The sequence below is a fragment of the Patagioenas fasciata genome, chromosome 17 (genome assembly GCF_037038585.1).
Source record: "Patagioenas fasciata isolate bPatFas1 chromosome 17, bPatFas1.hap1, whole genome shotgun sequence".
Classification (NCBI taxonomy): domain Eukaryota; kingdom Metazoa; phylum Chordata; class Aves; order Columbiformes; family Columbidae; genus Patagioenas; species Patagioenas fasciata.
In genome coordinates, this window is record NC_092536.1 from 6690660 (window position 1) to 6703871 (window position 13212).

The 13212-nt window shown below is 49.8% G+C and overlaps 1 protein-coding gene across 3 annotated transcripts in view; it reads right to left on the minus strand.

The window, feature by feature from the left end:
- The window catches only part of TTC28 (tetratricopeptide repeat domain 28), a 99985-nt gene that overhangs the window by 22582 nt on the left and 64191 nt on the right, over positions 1-13212 (minus strand). For all 3 annotated transcript variants that reach the window (XM_065851590.2, XM_065851589.2, XM_065851591.2), the window contains 5 exons: positions 8683-9190; positions 2611-3952; positions 1706-2229; positions 446-555; positions 1-130 (listed from right to left, as the gene is read on the minus strand). In XM_065851590.2, the coding sequence (XP_065707662.1) occupies positions 1-130; positions 446-555; positions 1706-2229; positions 2611-3952; positions 8683-9190 (2614 nt within the window). The remainder of the gene's footprint in view (positions 131-445; positions 556-1705; positions 2230-2610; positions 3953-8682; positions 9191-13212) is intronic.

Consider the following 13212-nt stretch of genomic DNA (forward strand, 5'->3'; position numbering starts at 1 on the left):
CAAGACTGACCAGCACCCGCTGCAGGGCCTGGTAGGAGGATGTCTGCAGGTCGAAGAGGGACAGCTTGTAGTCAGTGCTCAACTGCACCTCGTGTCGGATGGTTTCAAACAGTGCCGAGGCCCGGTACAGCTGGGAGGGAAAACAGCGACGGTGACTTCCTCACAGACATGGCACAAAGTAGTGGCTGTGAGAGCAGCATCCAGGGCTGACATACCTTCAGGCAGGGGAGCTCAGCCCCTCGGGACGGCAGCATCCCTGGGAGAGGGGAGGTGATTGGATGGAGCGAGAGGGCATGCGGGCCTGAGTCGGCTCGGTGCATCAACCACCCTTCCCAGGATGTACCAGACATCTCCTCCCCAGGGACAGGAACGACCCCAAGGGCTCACAGGACACAAGCCCCCAAGCCCAGGGCAGACCACAGGATACACATACACACACATATACCTGGTGCTGAGACTCCTCCAGGTTCCCACTTGCCCAGAGGGAGAGGCCAAGGCCGTGGCGGATTTTGGCTTCATCCTCTCTGCGTCCCAGCTGCTCTGCCAGCCTCAGTCCTGAAAAGGAGCCGGGGTGAGAAGGCCAAAGGGGAGAAGGGGCTTTGGCAGCCATTGCAGAACATCTGCCCCAGCAGCCCATGGGCTGCCGGCACCAGCAGCACCTTCTGCACCATCCTCCTCTCCACCACACTCCAAACCTCTCGCCTCCATGGGCCCTGCTGACAACAGGGACACCTCTCAGGCACCTCTATTTCCCACAGATCCAGGAGCGGGAACCCCGGCCACAACCGCGCAGCTCAGCAGCAGCTAGCGTTTGCGGGCTTTTCAGGAATTCTGTGTCACACCAGGAGAAGGAGCTGTATTTAGTTTCTCCCCTTCCAGATTAATTGAATTCTCTCAGCGTACTGGAATCCTGCCAAGGTCAGCTTCAAGAAAACCAGACTAACTGATGTAATTAATCCTTTATCTCCCAGCTTCACACACACCAGCTACACTGCTGATCTCCATGAGAGAGACACCACCTTGAACGGATGCTACTTGCACACTGCAATCCCTTGCAGCAGCACAACTCATAAACCAGCGCTGGATGTGGTGCTCAGCAGTAGTGGATGCCTTCTGGATACTGAGGGCTGAAGCCCTCTCCATCAAACACAACGTGTTTTCACTCACAGCTTCGAGGATGCTCACCCACCTGGTCTCATCCCCATGTGAACACAGAAGGAAAAGCCAGGTGGCTGTCAGCAAGGCACACATGAGTTTGAGACCTGTTCTCGGGATCAGAGAGATCCATCACAACCTGACATGGTTTTCCCAGAGCCAGCTGCTGGTACACAATGCTATTATAGAGGTTTACACCTTCTAGACTGAGGCACAGACTGACTTTATAAAGAGACTGTCAGATGTAGTCTGAGTTCAAGCTTCAGAACTGGCTGAGACAGCCCCAGGAAGACATGGACTGTGCTCTGCGATGCTCTGTCTGCAGGATACCAGGAAGGCTCAGGTTGACGCAGCACACTGACAACAGCCCACTTGCACAGTTTCTTACACGGATGCTCAAGGCTATTCTCAAGAGCTTTTGCATCAAAGGCCACTGTCCAACACATCTTCTTAGTGCCACACTCAGAGCACTTCACTCCACGTCTTCAGGCCTCCCTCCTGTCCCCCTGACTCACCACTACATGCTGCACTGCATAACTCAGCCTCTTACCTTCCTGCAGGTACATCACAGCCTGAGAGTAGTTCTGCAGAGCATGATGAGTCCTCCCCAGACTGCTGTAAGACACAGTTTTGGCTACAAGGTCATTCATTTGTGCAGCAATGCTGAGGTGCTGCTCCTGATAAACTACCGCCCTCTCGTAGGTGCCCAAGGACTCATAGGTCAGGCCCAGGTTTCCATAGGCCCGGCCTTGGCAAGCAGGGTTGTTGGTCTCCTCTGCAATCTGCAGGTCCAGCTGGTGGTACTGCAGGGCTGTGTCGTACTCCCCCATCTGCTGGTAGACACCCCCAAGGCCGCAGGCAGCATCACTCTCCAGAGCACGGTCCTTCATCTCTCGAGCAATGTTCAGCTGGCGCTCCAGGCAAGAAATGGCTTGTTCGTAGTTCCCCAGCTGGCTGTGCAGGCTTCCCAGCTCCCCGTAGGCCTGGGCTTTGTTAAACGCCTCCCCCAGTTCATGTGCGACCACAAGCCTCTTCTCAAAGCACACCAGAGCCTGCTGCAAACTTCCCATTGCCCTACAAGGGAAGAAAACAACAGCGTGTATTTTGCCAGTATTTTCTTGAAATAATATCTTTTGTCATTTCCTTTAGAGGCGAACTGAAGCCTTTCAGGCAGAGACAAACGCTTCCCCCAGGAGACTTCCCTGCACCTTTGAATTAACCTCCTTCTGTCATGCTATGAACTTCTCTTCCTCTCAGGGCAGAGCAACAGCAGCTTCATTATCTGAGCCAGCAGCACAGTCCTCAGCACCCCGAGGACTCAGTTACTCGCTCCTATGCCACAGTCCCACTCATGTGTATAATGGCCACACAAAGACACCCCACCCATAACACAATGCATCCATTTGCTCTGGTATTCACTGCCTGCCATCAGAATACACACACAGTGCTCCTTACCTGTGCCCGTTGCCCAAGCCCCGGTAGGCCTTTGCCTGATCTTGCATACGGTTCAAGCTTTGAGCCACAGACAGGTACTGTTCATAATACTTTATAGCTTCCTCAAAATCTCCCAGAGCCTCATAACAGTCTCCTAGGTTCCCATATGCTCGGCCTCGATCTAACACAGATTCATTCCCGCTGAGCTGCTGCAGCATGGCCAGCTGCTGTTCAAAGTAGCCAATAGCTTCCTCCATGACATTCATGTTCATCTTGGTGATGCCCATGTTACCATAGACTTGCGCTTCTATGCTCGGGTCCTTCAGCTTCTGCCCAAGTTCCAGCTGTTCTTCGTAACACTTGAAGGCCATGGTGTACTTCCCAAGGGACATATACACTGCAGCAAGGTGACCATGTGCTCTGCATTCACCCGGCATATCTCCCAGTTCCTGGTACACCTCCAGCTCCTGCGTGTGGTAACCTAAAGCCTTGTCACACTTCTGTATCATTCTGTATGCAGAACCCAAGGCTGCATAGGCACTGGCTTCCAGTCTCCTGTCCTTAACATGATGAGCTAAGCTCAACTGCTGCTCATAAAATTTTATTGCACCATTTACGTCTTTTTTACAGACAAAAATATCCCCCAAGTTTCCCAGAGCTCGGAATTTGGCCTGGGAATTGTTCAGAGACTGGGCCAGGGACAACAGGTACTTTTGACACTCTTCTGCTTTGTTGAAGTCCATCAGGGCTTTGAAGGCCAGGCCCAGGTTACAATAGGCTTTGGCTTGGCTCAACTTGTCATGAAGATCTTTTGCTAGGGCAAGATCCTGCTCGTAGTACTTAACAGCTTCCTCGTAGTTCCCAAGACAGTAATGGGCATAGCCAAGGTTATGGCAAACCTTCCCCTCCCCTTCCATGTCCTGCAGGTCTGGGGACAAGCGCAGGTACTGCTCGTAGTAAGGGGCTGCCTGCACATATTCTCCTCGTGAGCAGTGGAAGTTGCCCAAATTGCTCAGGGCCCGTGCTTCACTCTGGATGTCTCGCAGCTCCCGGGCAATGTTGAGATGATTTTGGTAGTGCTGCAGAGCACGGTCATGGGCACCCAGCGCTTGATAGGCAACAGCTAAATTCCCATGTGTGGACGCCTGAGAGGCACGGTCGTTTACTTCCATGGAGATCTGCAGCTCCTGCCGATGGTACTTGACAGCCTGGTCGTACATGCCGAGGGCGTTGTAAGCGTTGCCCATGTTGCCGTAGGCCCGACCCTGGGCCGCGTAATCACTGAGCTCCTGAGCTATGGACAGATGTGTCTTGTGCAGCCGCAGTGCAGTATCATAGTCGCCCTTCATCTGGTGAATGATTCCTGAAAAGTAACAGAAACAGGCTCAACAAGAACATTCCTCCACGCTAACCCTTCTGCAACACCTTGCCGTGCCAGGACTCCTCTGCAGCCTGGCCCTTTCCCCAGGGAACCCCCTCCTCGGCACCGCAACATGTTCCTGGTGCTGCTACCATGGTGCGGCCCTGCTCAGTGAACTGCTTCCTTGCTCCTAACAGGCAAATCCTGGAGAAGGCTTTGTATCACACAGGAAGCACATGTTCACCACAGCAACTGCACAGTTTGACTCTATAAAATGCCCTTTTTCTTTTTTAATTATGCTATTTGCCCCCTCACCCCATCAGTGATACCTGGTTACTCCATACTCAACACACCAAGCAAGAAAGCATTTGTACTTGATTTTCTATTTCAGTCACTTAATCTTGTACTTGTTATGAGACATGGGAAGAGAAGCTCTGCATCTGCTAATGTTCCAACTTATGCTTCAGTTAAACTCTGTGCGACATGTGGCTCCTTTGCAAACACTTGTGAACAGGCCTGGAGATCCAGGAGCCACTGAAGGAGGTCCTGCAGGTTTGTCACAGTCACTTGATGTCTGAAGACAACTTCAGGTTTTTCCCTGCTGCTGAAAGAAAACAGCTTCCAATTTCCATCTCTGTATCACAACCATCGCGTTGAGGGGAAGAGATGTGGAGGGTGAGGAGGCAGTCACCCCAGGCTGCACACCGGCCTCCTCTGGCTTTGTGCTTTTACAGAGAAACTTGAAGACAGGGGCTTCTCAAGTGAGCCTGGAAAATACGAGGGCTGAAATTTGCTTTCCTGAGGCAATTTGGACCTTGCAGATTCATTTTTTTAACTCACGTTTCATTATGTCAGTGTGAAGCATTCTGTCTGGCTTACCTGTATTTCTATCAAAGCAAGTAATTCAAAAATTCACTTTCCTACTAACACGAGGCTTCAGGAGAAGACACTTTAGAAAATACAGGCAGAAGAAAACAGGATCCAAAGAGCAAATGCTTGGCTGCTGCTGACAGTTTGCTTAAGCATCCTGAAGAGACTCCAGTTCACTGTGAAGAACAAGACAAGTCAGCACACAGTGGTCACCACTAAAATGCCCTTTGACAACGCAGGAGCTGTGTCCATACCAGTGATGGATTAAAGATGAGGATGCCGGCGAGAAGTCCTGTGCTCGCTGTTATGCCCACTCTCCCTCAACACGGAACTCCCGGCAGAGGAAGCGTCAGGGATGCCAACCCAAGCCAGACGCTCTCCCACTGCCACTTCATACTACACTTGAAGACAGATAAGTAAAGGAGCGTCTGGAGCTGGAGATAATTGGAATTCCTGCCCCAAGACACCAACCTCTGCTGTCTCGCATGAAGAAGAAGGAAAGTTGGAGAGGAAGATGGCAAGTCAGACACAGAGCATGGATTTGAAAGGCAAACAGCAGCCAGAGAAGCAAAATTTGTACTAGAGGTTAAGATAACAGGTTACTGAAACAGCCAGTGCTGCTACTCTCTGGGGAGGCTATGGATAGACTTCCACCCTGGATACCACGTCCACCAAAAACGCTGCTCTGTCACAAGCCCTGCTCAAGCAAATTCCCAGAATTTCATCTAAAAAATCGAAGTTGCTCTTGGGAAAAGAGGATGCTGGTAAGAGGCCCCACACAGCACCTCCATCATTTGCCAGGGGTAAGTAAAAAGGATGGCCCAGGAAGGAAAGGTTCTGACTCAGACTCCAAAATCATCACCTACCAAATAGATTCTCTCTTTGTGCATTCCTCAAAAGACAAAAACGAGGTTCGTAGATGGATGGGAGATGAAGCCTTCACATTTCTAAATGTTTTAGTCAGCCTCTTTACTGCCAAGAAAGGAGAAAAATAGTGAGCAAATGTTTACCAGGAGATACCCAGGACAAAACCAAGCAGCGTAAGAGAGAACAAAGCTGTGCTCTCCTCACCCACGGAGCCTGCTGTCACATTAGTCTGCTCGAGCTGTCACCCATCTGTTGTGGTCACTTAAGGAAGACGGATCCAGAAACACTGTCATTTCAAAACCCCAGCATTCTGACTCATTCTTACAGCCACAACAACTGACTTCAAAGTAAAAGATAGTCTCTGGTCAGACAGCTAGACTACATTTGGGAACAGCACCCAAGGATACAGCAGAACAGACCCAAGACAAGAACCCAGCAGACATGAGGGAAGGTGGTCAGAGACAGCCTTTACTGCCTTGTACAGCGTAAAGCACCAAAAACAGAACAAATTCCAGTAATTCACATCTTTCTTTCCTTAATGATGGATACAGTTAGAACTGGGTAGAAACCTTAGTAAGACATCAGCTAAATAATCCCCAAAGTTACACTGTGCCTATGCAAATCATCTGTTTTTCCAAGTCAGGTAACAACGTGGTGAGGTGAGAGAGAAGGTGCCACACTAACTCTGGAACAGCCTGCAGCTCCGGTGCTGTTGCCCAGCAGGAGGTTCCAGCCAAAGGGACCTCCGGCCTCCCACCAGCATCAGCCAGCGCAGAATCAACCTGTGTCGTGATGGGTCACAGCTGCACCGTGGCCTCCAGCTCAGGCTGAGATGACATCGCTCTTGACCAAACCCATTCTTTCGGAATGAAACACAAACAGACTGAAAGCTGGAACAGAGCAGAAGTGGTTCTAAAGCTCACCCATGTGGTGCGAGGCCCAGGTCCCAGCCTCTCCTCAGTGCAGGGTCTGGGGCAACTTCGCTGGTCCTTCAGCAATTGGGGAAGACATGGCCACACATAACCACTGTTTTTTGAACCTAATTGCAAAAATGCTTCAAGAGGAAATACCTGGCATCTCTGGACAACACGCCAAGCACAGGAAGACAGGCATTGTAACTGCAGAGAGATACTAAGCACTAAGGGAGAGACTTTAACCAGCTTTATGAATGATCTGAAGTGTCCTCTCGCCATCACAATGGGAAGAGCTACAGAGGCTGAAAAGCCAGCTCTACATGGAGCCTTGGCATGTGGAAACACCATCTGCTTTGCAAAGGCTGGCAATCTGAGGTTTTGGTTAAGCTCCACATCTCCTTGTTGGGAAGGGCTTGATAACTTGTGACTTGTGCCCAGTCCGCCACCTTCTGCTTCCCGAGCGACAGGGCACGTTACATCTCGCTGCAGAGCGCCGCAGCAGCTGGGCTGTGTTACAGGCCATGTCTGTCTCGCGCAGCATTAGACAGTACACTTAAGAGAGCTTTCCATCTAAATCAGGGAAATGCAAACAGAAAATTTCTGTTGCTTCAGCAAAGAGGCCAACTCTAACATTCTGGCTTGGAAACACACATTTAGATACATTTTTTTGCCTGTCAGCATGGTTATTTTGATGAGGTTTTGTTTTGCATGTGGATTAGATGAAAGAGATAATTAAGACTTGACTTTTTAATTGGTACTGGATGCATTTTAAACAACGGTAATAGACTTTCTCAACAAGAACTGCATGTTCTTTTTCTCCAGTATAACTTAACTCTGACAGAGAAGACATAAAAATACAGCCAAATAACAGCTGAAACGTGAGAGCCTGCACTCAGTAGCTAGGAAAACTATTCTAATACAAAGTGTAGAGTGGCTGAGTCAGCATACCAACTGAAAGTTATATTTAGGCTTAAATCCAACACAGAAAAAACATTCTCTGCTGCACCAAAACTCTTCTGCTTTTTAAGAAAAATTTCTGGAATCACATGCTGAAAGCATCATTAAATCCAAAGCTGCTTATTTTGCCTCACACATTGGCCCTAATTTGTGTAAAGGAGGAGATTCCAAACGCTCATTAGAAAGCTAGAACTGTTTTGTTTTCGCCCGTTCACCTTATCTTCTTCATTCAGCTCCTGAAGACTCAGCTATTAAGAGAAGTTAAGTAATTCATCAAGCCCTTTTCAATTACCTGCTGTTGATAACATCGGAGTACAATTAGCATCTACAAATGAACCAAGTGCCAACTGCCAAGCAGAAACAGAAGCTAATTTACAGCGTGGGGCTGCCTGCAAGAGCTATGGGGCGGCCAGCAAACGTGTATTTTGTTATACAGCAACAGCCCGGTTGTGCCACTCCCAGCCAGCTGAGAACACATCCTTAACCACAGCTGGAACATCAGCAGCGCAAATGCTGCATCCCACAGCAGAGCTGACAACGCATCTTGGGTCACCTCCACATCTGACACTGTGCAGAAGCAGGAACGGACTCCACTTTTATGTCAGTCCTCCCCAGCGTGCCGGCTGGATGCTGATGTCTCTCCTTAGAAGAATATCAGACCACTATATATCTATTATTTTGATATGCACATTCTGAAAAGAAACTTAGTCAGGATTTGACCCATGTGTCTCCTGACTTACAAGGCAACAATATATTGGCATACCCAGCTGACAAGCTTCCAGAGAAGCAGCCAGGTAACACAGCACATCATTTCCTGCCTCGGTGCAAGACATAGGTTAATTTCTAAAACCTGAACAGCTCTTCAAATGCACCTTCTTTACCTTTCCATTTCCCTTCTGTCATAAGCTTGTGCTTTCTGGTGCCTTCCTGAGCAGGTTAATAATTGAACGTGGGATACTTTACATCGGCACACCATCTGCCAAGTGTCTGTTTAATTTATGAAGACAGTCTGGTGAAACTGGGGTAGCTAACAAGAGAGGACACAGCTAAAATCCTGTATCCTGGCAGCAGCTCTAATAGTCACAGCATTCCCTGAACAAATTCTGCTGCATGTCGGGGCCTTACCTAGATTGGAGGAGGCTCTGCCTTCAGCAGCTCGGTCCTGCAGGCTCTCGGCAATGTGCAACTGTTCTTCATGGTACTGCTTAGCCCTCTCCAGGTCCTGCATACACCTCGCTGCATGGCCCAAGCCAGCATAAGCTCGCATCTCAATGGCCTTCTCCGACAGCTCCTGGGCCAACTCCAACACGTAGTTGTGGTAGGACATGGCTTTGTCGAAGTTTCTCCGGTAGTGGTAAGCACTGCCCAGGTTGCTGTAGGCTCGAGCTTCCTCCCGCTTGTTCCCCAGCTCCTTGGCGATCTTAAGATGTTGTTCGTGGCACTGCACCGCATTTTCAAAATCCCCCATTGCAATATACACCGCTCCCATGTTGCCCAGCTCCCGCGCCTCAGAGAGCTCATCTTTGGACTGCTTTGCAAGGATGACACACTGTTTGTGGCTAGCCAGGGCGTTGGGGTAGTCGCCAATGGCTGTGTACACATGGCCCAGGCTGCTCAGTGCTGAGGACGCTGCCTGCAGGGAGGGATGAGAAAGAAAAGTAAGTAGTCACAGAAACAAGTCTGATGGCCCCAATCCTAGAAAGAAAAGCTACAAAAGGCCATTCTGGAGAAAGAATACGACTAGCAGCTAGAAAACCTGTTCTCTGCAGTTGTTCTGCAACCCTCAGGGCAGCTTGGGCGAAAGGCAGTGGGGACGGGGCACATCCAGCATATCATTTGTTATTGAGCCCCAACCAACCTTGGGACAGCAGCAAAGACAACGGTATTTCAGCAGCTGGAGCCTTTGTCCTCTGGAAACATCTTACAGAGATATAGCTGTTTGAAAACCTGACTTCTTACCACTGAGAAACAGCTGTATTTAGCAAGACAAATTATCTGAGAATCAGATTATTTTGCCCACTGTATGTACCAGGACGTAGGCCTTGGTGCAGCTGGCAGAGCCGGAGCAGGCCTGGCTGGGCAGCAGGGCACAGAGCCAGGCGCGGGGATGCGTTCCTGCTGCTAACGCACATCTGCTGTCTCAGCACGGCTGTTCACTCCGCAGCCCTGACCTCGAGGCCCCCACAGTCCCTGCACGTGCATCCCCTCCGCTGCCCGGCAGCTGCTGTGACCTAGTTCTGTCTTCTCCAAACCCCCAGAGAGGAGCGGTCAGAGTGACCGCACAGAATTGGTCTCACTCTGGATGGCCTAACACAGCTGATGCTGGTGCTGGTTTAAGGAGCCAGCACACTTTACCATTCAGGGTGTCTTGTTCCCAGGCGCAACACCAGCAGCTCTCCCATGAAACAGGATTCCATATGGTAAGTGCAACTGAAAGCACCTCAGCCATCTCCAGTTTGAACACCACAGAGCTGGAGAAAGGCTTCAGTGCAACAGCACAGACAAGACACCAGTCCAACCCCGGGAATGCAAGACGAGCTGTATGAAGTGACTCTGCACACACAAGAGGTGATTCAGACCACAACTCCGCAGCACGGTCCAGACAGCAAGAGGATCTCCAGGGTTAAGCTCACCTAAGACTCCGTAGATTCAAGTGCACCTCTTTCAACTGTTGCAAGCAGCTGCCTCTTCCACACTACAAGCACGCAAATGCACACTGACATAAAGGCTGGAAGGAAAACACATTAAGCAGCTGGAGGAGCTAAGGGATCGTGGTGGCTCCTCATCAGTGCCCTGAGTGGTCGTGATGAAGCTCTCCAAGCCACCCAGTGTCACAGCAGGTATTCCTGCCACCTCCTCCCTGAAGAGTCACACCAGGAGCTACCCGAGGTCCAGAGGTTTCCCTCACCCTGGGCATTCCCTCACCTCCCCTCCATAAACTGGGATGTTCCTGCCTGGCTCGCACCTGCAGACTGGCCATGCCCCACAGATGCAGGATTTAAATTCCTTTCTCCAAGGCAAATGATTAAACTCTTCCTGGTCACACTATCTAGACATGAGATATAAAAAGAAAGCAGATCAGAATAATCTTTTCAATAGGAGGAAAGTTGCTCAGCACCTCTCAAACTAGAACCACATTTTGCTATTGAAATGGCATCCCCTGACTTTCAGAAACAGTGGCAGGAGAAACCCTCCTAAAGATTATTTTTACTAAAATTACATCACAGTTGCAAGAGTAATGCTAAGTCAAGAAGATCTATGGGCCAGAGCAAGAGGCTGATATCACAGGTGATAAATTATTTTTGTGGTCAGCAGCATTAACAGAGTAGTATTTCCACACTGAGGAACTGTAAACATGCTGTGCTGATCCAAAATAATAGGGAAACCATCTCTTAAGATACAAGAACCTGAGGTGACAGAGTAGCTATTAAGTGCAATTTATAGGTCATAAGATAGAGAAATTATAAGGGGGCTCTCCCTTGGCCAGCTCCATAAATAGCCAAGCTGCATTCGTTCTCCCCGAGGCATCCTTTCAAGCAGCTTAATTATAATGGAAGAACTGCCAGAATTCAAAACGTCTTAATTTTTTTCTCTTAGTGCTGCAATGAACTTCATTCAAGGTGCGGGACAACGCGAGCGCAGCAGCGGCAGAGCGGAGCTGTCGTTTGCAGCCCTGCACGGGCACAGGGCTCCGGGGACAGCGGGACGGGGAAGCCTCGGACTCAGCCTCACAGAGGGCTGAGCAACATCGATTTCAAACCACCAATTCACACTATAATGAACTAGAAACATGGCTTTTGCTGCTGTAATTACTGCAGCCCAGAGAGGGGAGCAGCTGGCAGCAACTCCTGAGCTCTGCACCCCAGTGACAGGCTGGGGACAAAGCTTCTGAGCACGCTCTGGGGCAGTGCGGTGAAGTCATTTCTTGGCTGACACCAGCAAGGAAAGGCTCTTATCTAAAGGAGAGTCTGACGGGGTCTGTTCTGAGGCTGCTACAAAACCAACATGGAAATTTTTGCTCTGAATTTTAATCGATTTTTACACAAATCTGCATTAAGATTAATATATACATAGTATTGAGTCATTTTCAATCTTAGACACCTTACACAACTGCATGGAGTCCATTCCAGGCTTCAGGGTGCAGCGGAGCTGGTGAGCAACACACTCACTGCTGCACCCAACAAACCAGTAGGTCACCTTGGGCAAAGTTAAAACCAGCATAACACAATCAGCAGAACTGGTTCAGAAGCCTCAATTAATTCTAGAAGACAGGCCACCAGCATCAGTAGTACTTCTGATACAACTGGGAAGAGAATGGAAACGTCTTTCTAGAAAACAAGGAGTCACCAGTCTGAAAACTGGTGTCTCCTGCGGCTGCTAAACCAATAAAAGAAGCGAACATTTATGCTCGCAGATTGCTGAATAAGATGAGCTATGGCAAAGAGCCATCTAGACAGAGACTCAGATGATGTTGATGGGCTATGGCCAGGGAAAAGAGGTGTAAATGGAAAGCAGTAGATCCCAGACTTTCTGTGCACAAGACAGACCTGCCAGATGCGGAGACTGCTCATACTGTACATGCGAAGAAATCTTCAGGAGGTCTCTCAAACTGGGAAGTGGATCGTATGAAGTGAAATTGGTGGGGCTGGAAATGTTTATTCTCACAGCTCCTAATCCCTTTGTCCAACAGCACTTCCAGGCTCACAGTAAAGACTGAGAATGAAGGGTCCAAGCATGGCAAGCGTTCTCAGCACCCACGAAGAGACTAGGCTTACAGAAGTCTGAGTGCCCTGGGCTGGATCACCTAAGCCAGGGCATGTGGGAGGAGGATAAGAGAAGCAGAAAATAAAAGTAAGTAGGAGACGACAAAAAGAGAAACGGAAAATGAAGGGTAAAGGGCTGACAAGAAATAGCCTGACTCAATTGGAATGATGGGCTGTTTGCAGAGGCTCAGCTGGTGCTGGCACAGGTGGCCAGACAAAGGCAGGAGCTGCCTGTGCCCTCTGACATGGCTGCACCCCCACGCTCCCCATGTGCTCGTTCTGCTGGTCTGCGCTGGTCCCAGTGCCCCAGAGAAGCACTTCTCGGTTACCTCGGAGTCTGCACGAGGAGCCCACAGCACCTCTGGCGCCCCAGGCCAGGGACCTGCAGGAGCTCTTCTCCAGCAAGACAAACACCAGCACTGCCACGTGCTCCGGGGACAATCAGCCGAAACATCGCGAGTGGGACACTAAAGCAGCACTCAGGAACAATCTGGTGATTAGGTCTGCTGGGGAACACCAAGGACTCACTTCAGGAGGTTAGTAATAGGATTCCAGAAGATAAATTCATCACTGTATACTTTATAAAATCCTTTGCACAATACGATCCACCGGGAACTCGGAGCGGCTCCATGTTGGGCCGGCGGCACAGGGCATTCCCATATGCACCAGCACCAGTGTCCCCACGTCGCAGTGACAGTCCACAGCTGACATGTGTGAAAAGGCTCCAGCTGTGCCGGCACAAACCTCAGCTGGGTAGCAGGGTGATGGGAGTCTACAGCTTCATACCAGCACAGTTTTGCATCAGCGAAGAAAATCAATTATTTGTACATCTGACAAAGACAAATTTAACAGTGGGGGTTGCTTACACCTCCAATTATGCAATTTTTCACTT